At 35.4% G+C, this 22,099-nt stretch overlaps 1 protein-coding gene across 8 annotated transcripts in view; it reads right to left on the bottom strand.

The window, feature by feature from the left end:
• The window catches only part of PATJ (PATJ crumbs cell polarity complex component), a 395,870-nt gene that overhangs the window by 136,697 nt on the left and 237,074 nt on the right, over window positions 1–22,099 (bottom strand). For all 8 annotated transcript variants that reach the window (XM_073234040.1, XM_073234044.1, XM_073234045.1 and 5 more), the window contains 2 exons: window positions 20,984–21,180; window positions 11–102 (listed from right to left, as the gene is read on the bottom strand). In XM_073234040.1, the coding sequence (XP_073090141.1) occupies window positions 11–102; window positions 20,984–21,180 (289 nt within the window). The remainder of the gene's footprint in view (window positions 1–10; window positions 103–20,983; window positions 21,181–22,099) is intronic.

Raw genomic sequence — 22,099 nt, 5'->3', positions numbered from 1 at the left:
TCTATCTTACCTGATGAAAACCAGCTTGACTTTTGACGGAGCTGTCTTAATAATGGCAGATGCATTTTGGTGACTTCTTCCATACAGGATCTGATTATTTATCTGTTTGGGAAAAAATAAAATGCACTTATAAAAATGCAATAGTTATATTTTGTATAAAAATACATATGTATAAACTTACACATGTATGAAAGTATATGTGTATATACTTGGAATTAAACAATGAAGTCCATTCATTTTTAAGTGGGTACATGTAGAACTCCTTAATGCTAAAAAATCTTAATATTCTTTGTAATATGGATTCAAACACTATTTCTAATGAATTCTAGCTATTAAAATCTCTTGAATTTAGTGTTGAATGCAGTTATAAAGAATACACAGTCCTTGACCCCTTTGTGAAACTTTTTCAAGAGAGCAGTAGTTGAGCTAGATGCAAAAACTTTATGATAGATATTTAATGTCCTACAGCGTTTCCAGATTTCTAAAAAATGTAGAAAACAGATCAGACTGTGGTATTTGCTAGAGCTCTGGAGGGCCCATTAAATATGATTCTGTAAACCTGTCAAGGTTATTACATAGCATAAATTTTGTTACTCCAAAGGAGGTAAATATAATATCCTTGTTTTAAGCCAAATTTTAGATCACTTACACAGAAATATTTTACTATGCAAAATCAATGATCAATGAGTCATCTCCTCTTTTCCAAGATGTGGTAAGATTTTTAACTTGACTGACTTCACTTAAATATGATCTAAAAACACTTATATTGTGAATTTTTCCACTCCACAATTTTTCCACTGATAAAATATGATGAGAGCCTTAATTAACCATTTGTTTTATTTCATTCAATTGATAATGGATCACACAGTTTGGCCTTTTTCCTTCTACCTCTTTAATACATAGTTAATGATCTATACAATAGTATCCCTATTTAACTGAGGCCTTGATAATTTCTACTATCTAAGGGATAGTATAGTGTACTATATTAGGGATAATAAAAGGGATTTATGCTTTTTGCAATTAGCATCTAATTTATCCCTGATGTCTCTGAAATTTTGCATTTGAAGAAGTGCTTGAAAAAGGTATCACTTTTGTCATAACAGTTATAATGAGAAAGTGTGTGGAAATGAATCAATCCTTCAAAGGATAGAATTAAAATATGATCCTTTCAACTATCTAAAATTAAGCTAATTGTTCCCTGTGAAGTGGTAAAGGCAGCGTTCATATCAAAGGCCATTGCAAACACTAAACTCACACTACCTCCTTACTGTGCCTCTCATTCTATCAGCTTTTGTTCACCAAGGTAATCCACCTCCCAGAAATCCACTGATCTCCACACTGTCATTTCTCCGTGCCTCAGTTTCCTCTTCCCTGAATCTAAATATCTTCTTCATAAGTCTGTTAATAATAATTAAATGAGATAATGCCTTTAAACTTTATTTATAGTAATCTTGATACCCAAAGGATTTTTAATTTTTTAACACTGAAGTATTAAAAACTACTTATCTCTTTGGTTACGGTTTTTGACTTTTTAATATCATGTATTTACAAATGTTCCCACCTTCCATATGATGTTACAGTGATGGATACATGCCATTATAGATTTGTCCAAATCTACAGAATGCATAACACCAAGAGTGAACCCTAATATAAAATATGGATTTTGTGTGATAATGAAGTGTCAGTGTAAGTTCATCAGCTGTAACAAATATACCAATGGGGAGTTTTGATAATGAAGGAGGCTATGAATATGTGGTGATAGGAGCTATATGTGAAACTTCTGTACCTTCCTCTCAATTCTGCTGCTCTAAAAAAATAAAATCTTTCTTTCAAAAAAGTGTCTACCTTCTAGGTTATGTATTTTCTTCTAATACTTTCATGGCTTTATTTTTCTTATATTTATATCTTCTTATCTAACTTAGTTATAACAGAAATGAATGAATAAGTCATGTAGTCATTAAGAATGTGAAAAAACATACTTCATGACATAGGAAATGTCTAAAATGTTTTAAATGTCAGAACCTGGTTTAGCATATCAGAAACTAGTAGGTTAAGCATAATCACTTTTATTGCTGACATATTTTTGAATTACTTTAGCTTACAATGAATGACAAATAAGGATCTTTAAAACACAATGTAAAAATGAGACGATGTGAGCAATATGCTTCCTTCAATGCCTGGCATTCAGGTAATTATTTGCAAATGTCTTTCTCATTGTGCCTGGCCTCTGCTTTCAGAAAGTCTTTCCTAAACCAAGCTCCATCAAACCTTCCTATCTTTGAATTCTGTGGCAATCAGTTAAAAAATTTCTCTTATTGCACTTACACCCCACTTGGATCTCTTAGCATCCGTACAGGCACACATTTACTGAACTGAGCTAAACTCCTGAGGGCAGGAACTGGTTTCCTCCTCTGGGTATTCCCAGCTTGTCATACAAAGCTTGCACACAGCTAAACTCACTGAGGATGTACTGAACTGCAGAGCTCTGAGTGGAAGTGGCACCTTCATTCATCAACTGCTAGTATGCTCTCTCTGAGGTGGGTTCTAGCTGTCAAAGTGATCGAGTTAAAAAAAAATGCTTTTGATTGGCAAAAGCCTGAGCATATAGAAAATGGAACTGTTTCATGTTTATAGATAAGACTGCTTCTTAGCTGTGATCCTCCATTTTGACAGAATAGATTACTATTATTGATAGAAAAGATTATTATTCTAAGAGGGAAAGACTACAATCCGAATGAAGAAAGCAGGTCATTAATTTTAGTTTACCTAAGAGTAAATCTCAAGTTACATCTGTCCTGGTGCTCTTTCTGAACGCTCTGAAGCTCTGGCAGAAGAAAGGCAAAGCAGCTTGGTTGCTGTTGATATTTTTTTCCAGTGCCAATACAGCTGTTTACTGCTGAGGCAGCTACTCCCTGCCTATGTTCACAGGCCTCTGGGGAAACACTGATATTCAGTGGAAAACTAGGAACAGAGCAAAAAACTCAAGATAGAGTGAAACCTGACTTAAACAGATCAAATCTAAAAGGAAAATGTAGATCTCTGGGTAAAAAAAGATCCAAGACAAAGCCTCTTTTTCATCCTCAGAAATGACACATTAACAGCTTCAAGTTTCAGGAGAGGGAGATCTCTTTTGTGTTTTCTTACATCTTATTTAATATAAAACAATTTCACTATTTAAATGAAAGGTATACCTTCCAACTACATAAGCAGTTTTTATATTTCTTCATCACTAAAGGAAACACACTCCAGAGAAAATTCAGTAAGTAATCAGAAAGAATATGATGCATTTTATGCACAATTACCTCTAGACTGTCCCTCCATTTCTGAGAAGCTGCTGTTCTCTGCGGGCATGATACTTAAAACAACAGATGTAGGACACCTTCACAGTATAGCATAGACAAAAAAGAAAGATACCTCTTGGAAGTCTTTCAGGTTAATTCAAATTAATAATAGCTAACATTTACTGAGTGCTTACTCTGTGCCAAACACTATGTTAAACTCTTTATTCACAGTGGCTCCTTTAGATCTCAGAACAACTAGGTATTATGTACTTTCTTGGTGATCCTGGAACTCCAAGCACTGGACTAATTTGCCCAATGTGATTTAGCTAGGAGTATAAAAGCCTGTAATCCTAAGGCATACCTAGAGGTCACATTATCTGTATGGTGAGTTCTAAAGTCCTCTTTATGAAGATATCTATTAAATAAACTCTAAGCAGAAACAGGAGGATGCTGGTCACCCACCATCCTAGGTCCTGCAGCTGTGAGATACAGTAGTCAGAATTAAGCATTTCACCACAACACAGAGGAAATGCTTGAGAGACGACTTAGGCTTTTGAAGTCTCAAATGCAATATGGTGTCCCTTAAAAATGCACCCTAAACAATGATATACATTTATGATACTTGTTTCATTGCAAAAATATACGTAGATTGACCCCCCTTTTCATTTTTTTTGACCCAAGCCAAAGGAAAACAAGCAAAACATTTCATTTTGGAGACAAATACTCTTCCCATCCTTTTGAGTATGAGTGATCATTCAGATTATCTAGAATTTGAAAAAACATTATTGTTCCCCATTTACTTTCAATAAACTGAGGAGAGAAACTAAGTGCCTTTTCCAAATTTCTCCTTTCAAAGATGACTCAATCATATATAAGAAAAATAACTATTTAGATACGTCCTGATCTTTGGTATTATCTCATAATTGTGAGAAGAACTAGCTACTTCAGATTTGGTATTCCCACTCTACCCAAATAATCCATTTGTTATCTTAAAATCTGAGATCTACAATTCTTCCATTCAAGGGTAATAACCATATATCCTAATTCTGTGATAATCCAGTTTATATACGTTGTTCCACTATTAATAGCATTCCCTCTCAAAAATAACCCAGTTTGGAGGATAAGTCATATCCTTATCAAGCCATGACTATGGAAAGTGTATTTAATGCCCATCTGTCTCGATTTCTGTATCACTAAGTGAGAAAGCCAGACCAGACAGCGGATGTAGTAGAGACTGGGGATCTTTGCCAGCATACATCCATTTCTCTTCACCAGGGATGGCCTTCAAACCTTCCCATCACAAACACCACCCCTAATGGTAGGCAGCCAAGTTGGTATTGCTTGTCATGGCATTCCAGTCCAAAGCTGGGGGACATAAGACACAGGCTGGGACAATCAAGATTCTCTCTTTTGGGGGTTTTAATTTGGAGCTGAGACAGAGGTAATGATTCTTTGTCTTCTCTGAGCTTCTGTGAGATGGTCATGTTCTGCCACACAAATGAAGGAGTGGGAAAAGCCGTCACTTCCTGAGGCCCCCGTGCATCCTGATGTTCAGGTTTCAGGTGGGACACCCATACCATTACAATAAATTCTTTGGTTAAACTGCCCTGAATTAATTTCCGTTCTTTGTCATTGAAAAGTCTCTACTGATATGTAGCTAGGAACACTTCTAATTTTAAATATTAATTCACATCCAAGAGACATACCTCTGTCTACCTCCCAGTCTTATGCTCTTTCACTCAGTAATTTACCTTAGCATTCAAAAGGAAAAAATTGACAATGACAAGGGAAACAGGTTTTCTGTCCAAAGAAGCCTTTTATGCTCCTGACCTACAATTCTGGTTTTCTTACCTGTGTCTGGCTTCCTCTTCTGCTTACTGATCAAAAGTGCCTTCTGAGAGCTACCATATGGCCAGTAACTTTTATCTCAGCTCCATGACCCCTGATTCCAAAAAGAGACTAGTATTTTATCACAGGTAAGTTCTGAATTTCCAGTTCAAAGGCATGTCATTTAAGAGCAAATTGTTACAGCTCTAGATATTGAAGACAATAGCCTCAAATGAGAAATATCTGCATTTGTAAAATTGATCTCAAATTGTAATGGGTTTTCAATGTGGTTCATATTTCCCCTCAGGGCTTGGTTTCCACTACTGTACTGACAACAAACAGACAAACAATACTAATTTGAGGTAAACCCTTATATTTAGGTACCAGGGATTGGATACTTAATGCAATATTTTATAGTTTGCCGAAGAAGCAGAATTAGGGTTAATCCAGCTAAGATTCAGCAGAAGTAAATGGATATAAATCCTTTTGTAATACTACATAAATTTTCACTTTAGAGGTCCTTAATGAGATTTGTTTCAATAAAATTAATTATTCAAAAATATCATGAAGAGATGGGTTTTCAACTACTCCTAATTTTCCATAGTTCACCTGAATATGAATATAAATTTATGCTGGAGAGCAGCTCAATTTATTTTAAAAAAAAACTTACCAAACTGGAAGTAAAAGTTAATTAACTTAAGCTCAGATTAGAAATATTAATTATACAAAAATTAAAATTAGTTCAAGCAACAGATTTGCCTAAGGTTTGAATATCATGCTATGATGTATTATACTCAACAACACTCTCTCTGCCGTTTTATTAAGGCAGAAGGATTTATTATGAACAGTGACAAATTATTATTATTAAAAAGCTGACTTTGAACTTAGAGAACTAGAATTGCTGATAATCAAATCTGAGAGTCTTTCTCCCTACTTTATCTTCAAATAGATTCTAAGCTTTACATTTCAAGATACTCGAATGATCCTCACCTCTCAAACCACTGTTTCAGTTTTGCAGATGGGAGAACTGAAGGGAAGAGAGGGCTACCAAGGCCAGGAATGAAATAGGGAAGAAAGTCACATGAAAACACAATTTCATTACAATGAAAAAATAATTCTGAATAAATTATCACAACTTTATTTTCCTCAAAAAGACAAACTAATATACATCAAGCTCCAATAACTTAATACTTGGGCGTAGGAGCAGGTTTTAAGGACTAAGTTTCATGCTGCAGTGCTGAAATGAGGTCTTCCACAACTTCAATTTGATCTATCTATTGTAAAGTACAAGGTTCCCACGGGAACCCATTCACTTAAAAGGCTTAAGGGTGACAGGTTTATTTTCTGTCAAACAAAACTAATTAAATTGAACACATTCTAAAGGCAAAGTAATAGTAATATGTAGTTCACATCTCCTTAAATTTCATGTATTAGGAAAATATTCCTTAATTCCTTGTAAGATATTCTTTTGAATCCTAAACCCTGAAAATTTTGAAAAAATACTGACTTCAAGGAAGTGAGCAGAGAAATGTCTAGGTGTTGCTGTGATTAATAGTGTTTCTATGTTTGCTGTAGGTTGGTTCACTTGACCAAATGAAGTAGGTGCCTGTAGGTTATTTCCTATTAACTTCAGAGCACAGGAAGGAATAAGGGAATGGAAGCAGAAGTATAATCTACCTCTCAACAGCTCACTAATCCTTCAAAGGAATCATGTTTTCCTAGGAGGCTGAGGCACTGCAGCACAGAGAGCTATTAATGGTATTGTTAGTTCACAGAAGTAAATGGACTCAGGTGACAAGTGACCTGGAATTCCTTCCTCCAAGAATACTGGTACATGCTATTAGTCAAGATGTCCCCCAAACTAGTAATGCCTAGCTTAATGTTTGCTTCTTTTGTACAAATGATCTGATTAGAGTTCTCCAATGCTCTCTCTTACTAGAATTTTTTCTCTTGATTTCAAACATCTTTCTTTGCCACTCCTACATCATCACAAACCCAATCAATCATCAAAGCCCCCATCTCCCTTCTTCCCATCCTGTTTCTCTTTGTTCTTTTTTAAACACAGATCTTAGTGAATCAGTACTGTAGAGGCATTTGAGAGCCTTTAAAGCATATATCATACAGAGTCCAGCACTGCCACACTACTCAGTGTGATAGGCAGGCAAGGGAGGTGCCTCCGTACTCTTCTAATGAGGACACAGACTCACAAACTCAGTGACTGGTACAAGAGTCCCAGATAAGTTTGTGGCAGAGTCAGAATCCAGACCTAGAATCCAAACTCCTAAGCACAAAGCCTCTTTAGAGTAGCTATGAGGCCTCTGGAATGGCGGCAGATTATGTTCAACTTGGTGCCATGAGACTCCTGCTAATTCACTTAATACTCATCCTAATCACCCACATCTCACCCCCAACCTCCACCCTCCCTCTCCAAAATAATTCCCCAGCACCCAGTTCTGGACCAAACTCTGTATAGTGATAAAGATACAGGAAAATTCAATTTAGGTGGTAACTTTGAAAACTTTGCCTCACCAGAGTACAGTACTATTTTCTCAGTAACATCCTATATATGTGTGTGTGAAGAATTTTTTTCTATGAAAAAAAACCCCCAAAACTGCACCTGACAGGTTGACTAAGATCTGATTATATCCAGTGTTTGCTAGATTTGGAGAGAAGTAGCCTCTCTTACAAACTGTTAATGGGATTTGTATAATACTACAGAAAGATGATTTGATATAATTTATGCCAAGTATTTATTCAAATGCACAAAGACATATACCACACTGTTACAGCATTATTTGTACTTAAATGGAAAATAAGAAATAACACCTTTAATGACAACCCATATGTTACAGCATCAATTAGAATTGAATCCTGCTTGCTAAACTAATAGTTTTGAATCACAGCTAGAAACACAAATGAGGGTAGGCAATAAAATTCAGAGTCAAAATAATTTTAAATTACAATACTTAAGTATTGTGCAAAATTTTGAGCCATCATCTGAGAAATTACCCTTTTCTTTTATTTTTCCAGCTACATCTCCTATGCCTAGGTCAATCCCACTCTCCTGGCATTTGGAAGACATGGATGGAGACAGAGACTCAAGTTGGAGGCCAGAAGTACTACAAATCACGTAAGGATCTCTTCTTTGCCCTTTGTAGTTTGAAGGACACATTCATTGCTACTTGCACACTGGCTGTCAGTTAACATTGCTAGTTCCATCACTGAGCATACCATTCTATTTCATGCAATTGTTGTATAATCTGAACTAAATAGTAAATGGCAATATTTTCTACAATAAGATTGCAGTGGTTCCTGGTACTTTAGTCAATGTCCTTTGATGACAAAAGCAAAAATTCACATCCAGACTCCTGATTAGATTTATATTAGGTAATCTTCAAAAAGCACACGCCTAGGCTCCACCTTCAGAGATTCTCATCTGGGTAGGTTAGAGTGGAGGGCTGCTATTTAGGAGGAGCTGTCCTATGATTCTGATATACAACCTTGGTTGAGAGAAACTTATATAACTCAAGAGATTTATTTGGTAGAATTTTTGACAAAATATTTATAGCTTTTGTGTTCTCCAGAACAGAGATCAGAAGAAGTACCTTAAGCTAAATCACATTCTAAAGTCTGAGACAAACATTTAGATCCTAGAATCACAAAACATTAAATTTAAAAGTTTTTTAAAGATATTGACTCCTCTTCCATTTTATAGGTAAAAGATGACCAGGGATATTAAGGAATTTGTCCAAAAAAATAATTAAAATACATCTGACATTAGTGTTACAGAAAACCAGAAAACCTGGACTGGAGCACTGACGGAAGAACCAAGTGGCACTTGAAGGTCTTGGAGAGTGGAGGTTTATTTTACACCAGGCAGGCTCATAGGAGAGTGATCTCCAAAGGTCTGAGCCCCAAGTACAGCAGGGCCACGTCTTTTATACATTTACTACAAAACTAAGGGGGAGTCAGCACCCAGAAACTGTTGCAGCAGGAGCTATTAGGTCACTATAGATGTATTCAGGATGCTAGTTATATTTTGATCCATTTCTGTAAAGGTTACCCAGATATCATATTATAAACCAATGGGCTTCTATGACTATGATTAACTGAGTCCTGGTGTGTGTGTTTGGGTGGGGGGGTTACACTGTTACATTGTTTCAATCCCAAACACCCAAGCACCTTGTAATTCCTCTATATTTTCTGAAGCCTCAACAGAAATGCTGTTTACTTGGCTATCTTGGCTTTTCGCCACACCTGCCAAAAGGGGGGGGATATGAGAACTTTCTGAGTATTTCCTCATCATTAGAAGCCATCTCTCTTCAAAAAGCAGTACATTTTCAACAAATACAACTAATAATATTTGTTTTTCCAGTGTATCATCTTTACCTTTGAATTTCAAGTCAGTTATCTAAAGTTTACAAACATTTAAAAGAAGTCTATCTAAGGAGAGATATCAGATCTAAATAAGGACTTTTGTTTAGGATAACAACAAAAATAATGTCATGAACTTATGCTAAGTCTTAAAAAAAAGTCTGTAGAAGTACTGAGGTATACTTAGACAATATACAGGGGCAAAAGAATTGAAGGAAGGAAATGCAGGTCTATACTGAGTACTTATTTAGTTAGTTCAGTGTAGCTGTATCATAGAATAGTAACAGTGGTAGAAGCTGGAAAGGTAGGTTAAAGTTATCTCTTGAAGGAGTTTAAATACTATGAGAAGGAGTTTTGACTATTCCATAAGTCAGCGTCCTTTTGTGCTACAGTTAATCTAATTAGGTATAGAAAAAGCATGAGAAAATACAGTGCCAAACTATGATAAAAAAAAAAAACCCTCTTATCAAATTAGAAATGGAAGGGAACTTCCTGAACTTGAAAAAGGGTACCAGTGAAAAACCTACAGCTAAGATCTTATTTAGTCATCTAACACTAAATGCCTTCCTTCTGCAATTGGGGATAAAAATAAATAAAGAAAGAGAGAAAGAGAGAGAAGAGAAGGAAGGAAGGACAAAATGCCATAAAGATTGAGAAGGAAGAAATAAAACTCCTTACGCACAGATAAAATTGACGGTTTACTTCCAGAAAATGCTAAGAAATCAACAACTACTAGAACTAATGAGTTAGTTTAGCATCATTAAAGGTATACAGAAATGTGAGTATCAACTGGATTCCATACACTAGCAAAAAAATAAAAAATGAAACTATAAAAGTTCCACTTATAAGAGCATTGAAAAAAATACATAGGAATACACTTAACTGAAAATGCAAAAACTCTACCCTGAAAATTATGAAACATTGTAGATAAATAATCAAATGGAGATACCATATTATGTTTACACTTTGGAAGATACTGTTAAGATGTCTAACCTCTCTAAATTATATTGTCAATACAATGTCAATAAAAATCCCACCAGGCTTTTTTTTTTTTTTAAAACAGAAATTAACAAATTGGTTCTAAGATTTATATAGAAAGTCAAAGGACCTAGAATAGCCTAAACAAGTTTGAAAAATAAGGACAAAATGAGGACTTAGCACAGCCTGAATTCAAGACTTGCTATAAAGATATGTTAATCAAGGAAGTGTGGTAACAATACAAACAATAAGCAGACAAAGACAAGGGTACTGAGGGTCTGAAAATAGGCTCTCAGCTATATGGTTATTTGATTTTTGACAAAGGTGCAAAGTAATTCCATGGGAAAGAACTCTTTTCAACAAATGGTGCTGGAACAACTGGATACTCACATGGAAAAATAAACCCCAATCCCTGTCTCATAGTACACACAAAAAGTAATCTAAGATGAATCACAAATCTAAGTATAAAGGCCAAAACTATCTTTTTAGAAGAAAATATAGGACAATACTCTTAAAACCTGGAGGCAGTAAAATATTCTTAGCTAGGACAATAACTATAATAGAAAAAATAAAGAAGACAATCAAAACTAGGAATTCTAGTTTGCAGATGACATGATACTGTACATAAAAAAACCTAAAGAATCCACCCCAAAACTACCAGAATAACCGAAATCACCAAAGTTACAGGATACAAAATTACTATACAGAAATCTGTCCCATTTCTATATAATAATGATGAACTAGCAGAAAGAGAAATCAAGAAAAAAATTCCATTCACAATTGCATCAAAAAGAATAAAATACCTAGGAATAAACCTAACCAAGGAAGCGAAAGACATGTACCCTGAAAACTACAAGACACTCTTAAGAGAAATTAAAGAAGACACCAATAAAGGGAAATACATCCCGTGCTCATGGATAGGAAGAATTGATATTGTCAAAATGGCCATCCTGCCTAAAGCAATCTACAGATTTAATGCAATCCCTATCAAAATACCAATGGCATTGTTCAATGAACTAGAGCAAATAGTTCTAAAATTCATATGGAACCACAAAAGACCTCGAATAGCCAAAGCAATCCTGAGAAGGAAGAATAAAATGGGGGATTATGTTCCCTGACTTCAAGCTCTACTACAAAGCCACAATAATCAAGACAATTTGGTACTGGCACAAGAAGACCCATATATCAATGGAACAGAGTAGAGAGCACAGATATAAACCCAAGCACATACGGTCAATTAATATACGATAAAGGAGCCATGGATATACAATGGGGAAATGACAGCCTCTTCAACAACTGGTGTGGGCAAAACTGGACAGCTACATGTAAGAGAATGAAACTGGATTACTGTCTAACTCCATACACAAAAGTAAACTCAAAATGGATCAAAGACCTGAATGTGAGTCATGAAACCATTAAACTCTTAGTAGAAAACATAGGCAAAAATCTCTTGACTATAAACATGAGCAACTTTTTCCTGAACACATCTCCTCAGGCAAGGGAAATAAAAGCAAAAATGAACAAATGGGAGTATATCAAACTAAAAAGCTTCTGTACAGTAAAGGACACCATCAGTACAACAAAAAGGCACCCTACAGTATGGGAGAATATATTCATAAATGACAGATCTGACAAGGGGTTAACATTAAAAATATATAAAGAACTGACATGCCTCAACACCCAAAAAGCAAATAACCCGATTAAAAAATGGGTAGAGGATATGAACAGACACCTCTCCAAAGAAGAAATTTAGATGGCCAACAGTCACATGAAAAGATGTTCCACACTGCTAATCATCAGAAAAATGCAAATTAAAAATCACAGTGAGCTATCATCTCACACCGGTTAGGATGACCAACATCCAAAAGACACGGAACAACAAATGCTGGCAAAGATGCGGACAAAGGGGAACCCTCCTATACTGTTGGTGAGAATGTAAATTAGTTCAACCACTGTGGAAAGCAATATTGAGGTTCCTCAAAAAACTAAAAATTGAAATACCATTTGACCTGGGAATTCCATTTCTAGGAATTTACCCAAAAATATAATTTCTCAGATTCAAAAAGACATATGCACCCCTATGTTTATCAGAGCATTATTTACAGTAGCCAAGATATGGAGCCAACCTAAGTGTTCATCAGTACATGAATGGATAAAGAAAATGTGGCACATATATACACAGTGGAATACTATTCAGTCATGAGAAGAAAACAAGTCCTGCCATTTGCAACAACATGGATGGAGTCAGAGGGTATTATGTTCACTGAAATAAACCAGGCAGAGAAAGACATGTACCAAATGATTTCCTTCCTTTGTGGAGTGTAACAATGAAGCAAAACTGAAGGAACAAAACAGCAGCAGACTCATAGACTCCAAGAAGGGATTAGCGGTTACCAAAGGGGAGGGGTAGGGGAGGTTTGGTGGGGAGGGAGGGAAAAGGGGATGGAGAGGTCTTATGATTGGTGCATACAGTTGGGGGGGTTCACGGGGAAGACAGTGTAGCACAGGGAAGACAAGTAATGACTCTGTGGCATCTTACTACACTGATAGACAGTGACTTCAATGGGGAATGGGGGGGACTTGGTAATATGGTTGAATGTAGTAATCATATTGTTTTTCATGTGAAACCTTCATAAGAGTGTATATCCATGTACCTTAATTAAAAAAATAAGAAAAAGAAAACTAAGAAATTCTGTACATAAAAAGATACCATTAAGAAATAGACAAGCCACACATTGAGAGAAAAGATCCATAAATGATATATCTGATGAAGAATTAGTACCCAGAGTACATAAAGAACTCCTACATTCAATTCAATTACAAAAGAACAAACAACCTAATTAAGAATGAGGAAAGGACTTGAATAGATGCTCCACAAAAGAATATATCTGAATGGCTGCTAAATACAAGAGAAACAGTCAGTATCACCACTCATCAGCAAAATGTAAATTAAAGCCACAATGAGGAACCACTACACACCTGCCAGAGTGGCAAAGGATATGGAACAACCAGAGCATTCATACACTGCTGGTGGGTACGTTTAATGGCCCAACCACTGGGGCAAAAGGGTTGGCCGGCTCTATTTAAGTTAAATACACAACTGCCCTGTGCCCCAGTAATCCAGTATTAATATTTACCCAAAACAAAGGAAAAGTATCTGTCATCAAAAGACCTGTCACACAAATGTTCATAGCAGCTTAGTCATTATAGTCAAAACTCTGTAAAAAATCCAAATATCTATCCACAGGTAAAATGGTCAATCATAGCATTTAGTTATCCAATGGAATACTATTCAGCAATAACAAGGAACAAACTACTAATACATGTGACACAGATGAATCACAGACATGATGAGTGAACAAAGCTGGACACAAGAGTACATAGTATGGTCCCGTTTATCTGAAGTTCTAGATCAGGAAAACTAATCAAAGGTTAAAAGTAAAAAAATCTATGCAGTGTTGCTTCCCAGGATGAGGGTGAGAGGTTCACTGGGAAAGGACATGAGAAGCATTTCTGGGGAGATGGAAATGATAGATGTTTGGGTTATAGAAGTTTATTTAATTGTCAAAATTGTACAGATAAGATCAGTGCATTTCATTTTATGTGAATTTTATCCCACACAGATACAAGATCATAAAAAAAAAAAAATAACAGAGTAGAGGTGGGTATGTGGAGGTATAGATGATACACAAATGGCAGAGCGCTGGTAACTGCTGAACCATGTGATGGCTATACAAGAGGATTTCATCATATTATTGTTTACTTTGTAGATGTTGAAAAATATCCATAATAAAAGTTTTGTTTGAAGGAGGAAAAACAAAAATGGGTAAACCTTCCCAGGTAAGGTTTTCCTGATAGAATGGAATTTTTTTGGTTTTTATTACTCAAACTTCATAGACTCAACATACACTTTCAATACAGTATTTTTCAGTAAATGTTTACATAGGAAAATTTATACCTACATCTCCAATACAAGGTAGAACATTTTAAACAAAATGTTGTAAGGGAAAATTCCCAAGCTGTACCCCAGTACAGAATTCCAGGGAGACGTTTTGAATCACATACTCTGTCTCAGGAAGGAAGATGTGCAGTTCGGATGTCATAGAAACCATGTCACTGCATACGAAGCAACCGTGTGTTAGCAATCATATTGTTTAGGTTGATTCTGAAGTGATTTAGACACTTTACACTCTAACATGATTATGTGCTATTTATGTACAATTACTTTTATTGGAGTTTAGTTATATTTTAGGAAATAGGTGTGTGTGTGTGTGAGCATGTGTGCGTATTGTGTCATGGCAGGGTGGGAAGTGGGGGTGTTAGGCATTTTGATGTGTAATGCCTAACTTTTCCTGACTTAAAATAATGAAAAGAAGGCTCATGGGTACTGTTTTGGGTGCAACATTTGACTTTCAGGTTGGATTACTGATTTTAGGCCTAGCTCTTAAAAACTGTAATTAAAACACACATATGCAACCGCATTTTTGATGAGCTTAAGCAGTTGTTTGTTATTATGAGTAAGTCAACCTTGGAATAAGAATTGCACTAACACTTTTCTTTCAGGCTTTGTGTTTTAAGATTGCATAGCGACTATAAGAAATTTCTACTGTGCAAATAAAGCAAAATACAGAAATAACCTATATGTGTAGGCTGATAAAAGTAAGCCAATCTCAGTGACTTAAGAGCATATCTTTTCAGAATGCATTTCAGTAAAGTTACTATGAGAACAATAAGCAGGACCAGAAAGAGGTAGGGAAGAAACTAGAAAAAGCAGGGCACAAAATTATCCCAATATGTCATGTAAAATCTGAGAAAAAACTGCAGAAAGGAGAAGAGCCCAGAGAGGCACTGATAAAAACCAATTGTTTGTTCCAAATGGCAAGTTTTTCCCCAGCATACATTCCCTATCCCTATTTTTTATTTCCTTCCTACAGTAATTTAAGTTTCTTCTATTATCCTCATTTTTACTTTCTGCTTTTATGACATTTTCTCTCCATGATTTTAAGATAATGTGACTCTAAAGAGTTCACATAATGCTTTTGTAGAGCAGTAATGAGGACTGCCAAAATAAAAATAAAATGATTGTCATTCCTCCAAAAGATCAGTAAGAATATATATTTTTAGCCTAAAGACAATAAAGTGTGACTAAGTAATTTAAAACTCTTCCCCCAACAAGCCAGAGACAAAAAAAAAAATGGCAGAAATGAAGCTCAAAGATTTCACTGCAGAAACACAGAAAAGAATGAGGCCACACAATATGGGCTAGGTTTTACATAATATTTCCTGTAGCCTGGAAATAAAGCTTTAACTTTAAAATGGTACTGAGGAGGAAACCTCTTAAATTATGAAGTTCAGAGAAGTTCTCAAATTGGGCAAGAACAACCTTAAGAAAAGATTATTTTTCTTCTTTGGTTTCTTGAGAGGGGGTAGAATTTCACTGACCGTGTTCTTCTTTTAATGAGCCCAAAGTAGCACTACTTTTTTAAGAAGATACAAAGAGTGGCATGGTATTACATTGGGAGAAACTGTATCAAATATTTTAAGCTGGTACTGGATTAATCTAGATCTACCAAAACTACTAAATAATAAGAAATTCACTAATTACATTCCAGAATCATTATTAATGCAGAACTAAATAACTTAAGAACATAGCTTTTAGAGTCAGAAAGCCAGTGTTTGTTTGCATGTTGATTATTTTCCTTCATGTCTGTGTCTTTATCTATAAAATGATTAAAACAGCACCACTTTCATAGGTAAAAGTTGAGAGAATGCATGTAAAGAATTGAGCACTGACATGCAAATAGTTAAGTATTTAATGTTAGTTCAACTCCCAGTACAGCTCCCTCGTGCGCAAATGTTTCCTTAATGAGTATTATTTTTGTTATTAAACTTGGATACAATGCAATGGATTACTTAGGGAAGATGATTTAGCAAGATGCTGTAAGGGGAAGACTGTACTACGAAGAAAGTTTTGAAAAATGTTGCACACATAGCAAAGGTCCCACAACTGTTCTGTGTGTCAGATTGACCACTAGTTAACACCACATTCTTTTGTTGAGTTGTGAATTAGGCTGTTCTATTTTAAGTCACAAAATGGCGTGACTTTAGCTTTGCGTGATAGGTTAGAGTCAAGACCTGCTTAATGTTATTTATTTTTTGTCAGGTATTTGATCAACCAATTTTTTAACAACTTTATAGAAGAATAATAGACATACAATACACCACGTATTAAAAATATAAAATCTGACTTGTTTGGACCCTGAGGAAACCATTGTCATAAAAAAATTGATCAATTTACTTTTTCACTTGTAGCTATTATAAACCTGTTAGAAAAACTGTAGGAAAAGTAATTTTATTACAATTTTGAAATACATTATTCTTCTTCCTGCTCCTCAATTTAGTGTTTCTACAATGGGATATTTTATTATATGAGGTCTCTTAGGGCATAATTTTTTCATTAAGAAGCATGCTTTCTAAAATAACATGCATGTATGGTAATCCAAAAGGGCGAGTCTAAGGTGACTGAGGCTTTTGACTATATAAAGTCAGAAAGAATCTTATGTATGGATATACAAAGCTGGTGATTTATTTATCACTGTTCTTCCAAATCACATCTAAGACTTAGAAAAGATTTCAAAAATAATTCACTGGCAACAGCAGGGAGTGAAAAATCAAGTGTTGAGACTGGTGTGGTAGTAAGTGCCCTCAGGTAGTTTTGTTATGAAGCAGCTACAGGTATCTGGGTCAGTCATTTAACTTCTAGGGTTTGCTTTTTTTCCCATATAAAATAAAAATCACTAGACAATAATATCTAAGTTTACCTATAGTTCTATGTCTTTGTCCCTGGCAAATATGGAAAGTATTCATGCTTTTTATTTTTACTGGTTCTTAAATAAACACTTAAATTTAAAGTAATTTAATACTTTAAATAACAAGATTTGGTTTTGTTATCCACAGGTAAAAAAAATATATATTACAAAGAGAATGCACTTTCTCTTGAAGAGCGTGGGAGTCAGGTAAGACACAGCTCTAGACGCTAGTCCAGTCAGTTGCGCAGGTCCTCGGCCACCCACACTATGCCTTCTGGCTGTTTCTGTAACCCAACTAATCACTCCAATTCCCTGCACAGCACTATCCACTCTCTTCCCACATTCTCACTGTAGGCAAGATTATAAATAAATCCTATATTCATGTGACAGCACCATGCCCAGGCCTGTGTATTTTCTGGGACTAATTGCTTAGGGAAAGCTAATACTCTGGTGAAAGTCTCATTCCAGTCTACATGGTAATTATATGCTAATGCCTTTTGAAATTAATTCAGAACCCTCACCTTAGCATCACAATCAAGGGTAAGGAAGATGAGGTTTGATCACATTGTCTTCTGGGGACTTAACATAAGATTTCTTTTATACATGAATGAGACCACTGATTGGTAGAACTCACTGACTGCTCCTCCACTGGAACAATGCAGCCCCACAGCATCAAAACTGCTGGCGAAGTACTGCCAAAGCTCAGTCACAGACAGGGGCTCCAGCAGACAAACTGTTTCTGACTCTAAAGAAGCTAGAGTATATGTTCAACTGTTTTCTCTTCTACTTATTATAAATTAGCCTCATCCTAGGGCCTTAAAGGAGTCAGATCAACTATAAATAAAAAGAAACTGTGAGTAAAGTAATAACATACAAACAATGATTAAGCAATGAGAAACAATAGCAGCAACTAGTGAGGTTGTAAAAATAATCAAGACATGGATCACTTTACCTCATTTAAGGAAAGAATCTACAAAAATAAATGGGCATGCAGGTGAGCAGGCAAATATGTAAGATTTTCTTTAGCCCAGAAATCTAGTAAGTATAGTCTAAGAGTCCATCGTAAATGCTTCCTACATAAAGCCACCGTGTCCTTTTACAACCTAATACATTGCATATCCAAAGGTCAGCTTTGTAACACTGGCTTTTAGCTTTCCTAGTGCTCATCATTAAATCAATTTCCTATATTATGTTACATACAAATTCCTTATATATCACACAGAAATGATTGCAAATTTTTTCTCAGCTGTAAGAAGAAAGCAGGGAAATGTTTCCCACACAGATTTTTTTCCCATAATCATCTCTGACCTATAGCCAAAAGTCATACAAGAAGATGGGCTATAACTGCTTATGAAACCAGTATGTGCGTTTTCCCATTCTCTCAGCTGTTCAAGATGCTTCATGAACACCTGAGGAAGAAGAAAGTGGCCTGCTTCTGGGACTTACTTTCAGAAACAAATATATTAATATAAACAAACTAAAAAAGAACTGAAACACACAAATCTATGCAAAACCATTATTTTATAAGTAATACCAGCTGAAATGTATTAAGATTACTATGAGTCAGATACTGTGGTGAACCTTCAAGCTCTACTACAAAGCCACAGTAATCAAGACATAAAGGAGCCATGGATATACAACGGGAATATGACTGCCTCTTCAACAGCTGGCGTTAGCAAAACTGAACAGCTACATGTAAGAGAATGTAATTGGATCATTGTCCAACTCCATACACAAAAGTAAACTTGAAATAGATCAAAGATCTGAATATAAGTCATGACAGCATAAAACTCTTAGATGAAAACATAGGCAAAACTCTCTTGAATATAAACATGAACAACTGTTTCATGAATGTATCTCCATGGGCAAGGGAAACAAAAGCAAAATGAACAAGTGGGACTATATCAAACTAAAAAGCTTCTGTACAGCAAAGGACACCATCAGTAGAACAAAAAGGCATCCTACAGTATGGGAGAATATATTAATAAATGACATATCAAATAAGGGGTTGACATCCAAAATATAAAAAGAGCTCACACACCTCAACAAACAAAAAGCAAATAATTCAATTAAAAAATGGGCAGAGGAGCTGAACAGACACTTCTCCAGTGAAGAAATTCAGATGGCCAACAGGCACATGAAAAGATGCTCCACATCCCTAACCATCAGAGAAATGCAAATCAAAACCACAATGAGGTATCACCTCACACCAGTTAGGATGGTCAACATCCAAAAGACAAACAACAACAAATGATGGTGAGGATGTGGAAAAGGGGAACCCTCCTACATAGTTGGTGGGAATGTAAATTAGTTCAACCATTGTGGAAAGCAGTATGGAGGTTCCTCAAACTCAAAATAGAAATACCATTTGATGTAGGAAATTTACTCTAAGAATGCAGAAGCCCAGTTTGAAAAAGACATATGCACCCCTATGTTTATCACAGCACTATTTACAGTAGCCAAGATATGGAACCAACCTAAGTGTCCATCAATAGATGAATGGATAAAAAAGATGTGGTACATATACACAATGGAATATTATTCAGCCATAAGAAGAAAACAAATCCTACCATTTGCAACAACATGGATGGAGCTAGAGGGTATTATGCTCAGCGAAATAAGCCAGGTGGAGAAAGACAAGTATCAAATGATTTCACTCATCTGTGGAGTATAAGAATAAAGCAAAAACTGAAGGAACAAAATAGCAGCAGACTCACAGAACCCAAGAATGGACTAACAGTTATCAAAGGAAGAGGGACTGGGGAGGATGGGTGGGAAGGGAGGGATAAGGGGAAAAAGGGGCATTACGATTAGCACACATAATGTGGTGGAGGGGGCATGGGGAAGGCAGTATAGCACAGAGAAGACGAGAAGTGATTCTATCGCATCTTATGATGCTGATGGGCAGTGACTATAATGGGGTATGTGGTGGGGACTTGATAATGGGTAGAATCTAGTAATGACAATGTTGCTCATGTACGTGTATATTAATGATACCAAACGAAAAAAAAAAAGAAAAAAAATGTTAGCTGAATGAATGACTGATTGAACAAGCAAATGAGTATCAAACTAAGATAAACTGAACACAGAAACCCTGACTATAAATTTAGGAAAATAAGAACAACCTTTTCAGATCACTGATGAAATCATCTACAGAGTAATTAGCAGAGGATCAGTCATTTCCTTAGCTTCTGTTATTTCTATCCTGTTCCTAAATGAGTAACCTATGTGGCCTTAACTCACAGCATCAACTTCACAGATATTAACCAATCCTTGACAACCTTGTTGGCTCGAACTCTTTTCCAAAAACTAAACAGTAACAAAAACAAATGTCACACTTATAGATAATTCAAAAGCTAAAGAGAGTTTTGATAAATAGTAATATTATATTAATGTACTAATTAAATACACAATTTTAATAAACAAAAATTAGAACCTTTTAGAATTCATATTAAAAACAAGTCTTATTCTTTTAATATTCCATAAGATTTTACTTAGGAGCCCCTAAATTATTTTGTGAGATCAGTTCTTATGCAAGTAGCAAGTAATATTTGTAAGCAACAATATGACTTCTGTTTCTGTTTCGGAAAATGATTTTCAATAGTTGAAGAACTATAATTTTTAATATTCTTCCACTTTACCTCATTTTCCTGTATACTATCCCTTTATCCCTTCACCTCGCCAAAACTGAAACTAAAAATACATGCCCCTCACCTCTAACAGTTCATCTCCGATACGCATCCGTCCATCTGTGGCAGCAGGTCCTTCTGGGTTAATTCCCACCACAAATATGCTCATGCGTGACCTGTCTTTATTACCAGCGAGGCTGAGGCCAAGTCCATTCTTTTCCTTTTCAAGTTCAATAATGTGCAATTCTCCAGGCAGGTCTGCATATCTTTGCCTGATTTTTTCTATTAAAAAAAGAAAAGGTAAAAAGATATTTAAATGGAGTGCTGGCATTTTTTTGAGGCTGGTATAATCCTGATTCTGTTTTCAAAAATAGAGACAAATCAAGGAAAGAAAATTATAATCTCATTTAACTTACGATCATAGATGTGAAAGTATTTTTAAAAGATAATTTAATCAAGAGTGCATTAAAAGTAATTTAATGTGACCTCTATGATAGAGTCGATATATGACCATTTTCTGACCTAAGAAATGGCAATTTCATATGATTCAAACTATGAGTATATTATGAAGAAGGGTGTATCCCAGTAATACAAAGATAGTTCAAATCAAGAATTGTTTCAAGGAAAATCACCACATTAATAAACCAAAGCAGAAAAGCTGGAACGTTATGTTACTAGATGGAGAAAAGCATTTGAGAAGGCATAATATCTACTTAAGATATTTTTAAAAATCCCAAACTAAACAGAAACTACAATGAATGGTATTTTCTGAACTTAAATTTATAAATAGGAAATATAACAGGAAAAGATATTTGCAGTATTTAAAAACAACAAGGAATATATAGAGAACTTCTATAAATCTAGCAGAAAAAGATAGTAATGCCAATAGAAATATGTTCAAACGATATAAAACTCAGAAGGCTCACGGACATCTGAAGCAATGCTCAAATTCATTAGCAATTACGGAAAGCAAATTAAAATCAGATACCAGTTTAACATTAGACTGACAATGATCTGAAAGCTGGATCATTAAGCCTTAGTGGAGATAGGAGGATAACACAGCAATCCTCACGTACTGCAGTCCCAAGTGCTGAATGGTGCAGCCATTCTGAGGACAGTCTGGCACTACTTAGTCAAATTAAGCATACACATACTCTACAAACCAGCAATTCCACTCCTGTGTATATGTATCCTAACAAAT

This window comes from Manis javanica, chromosome 4, assembly GCF_040802235.1.
Source record: "Manis javanica isolate MJ-LG chromosome 4, MJ_LKY, whole genome shotgun sequence".
Taxonomy (NCBI): Eukaryota; Metazoa; Chordata; class Mammalia; order Pholidota; family Manidae; genus Manis; species Manis javanica.
Note: the sequence above shows the minus strand (reverse complement) of the source record. Positions and strands in the feature narration are given on the sequence as shown.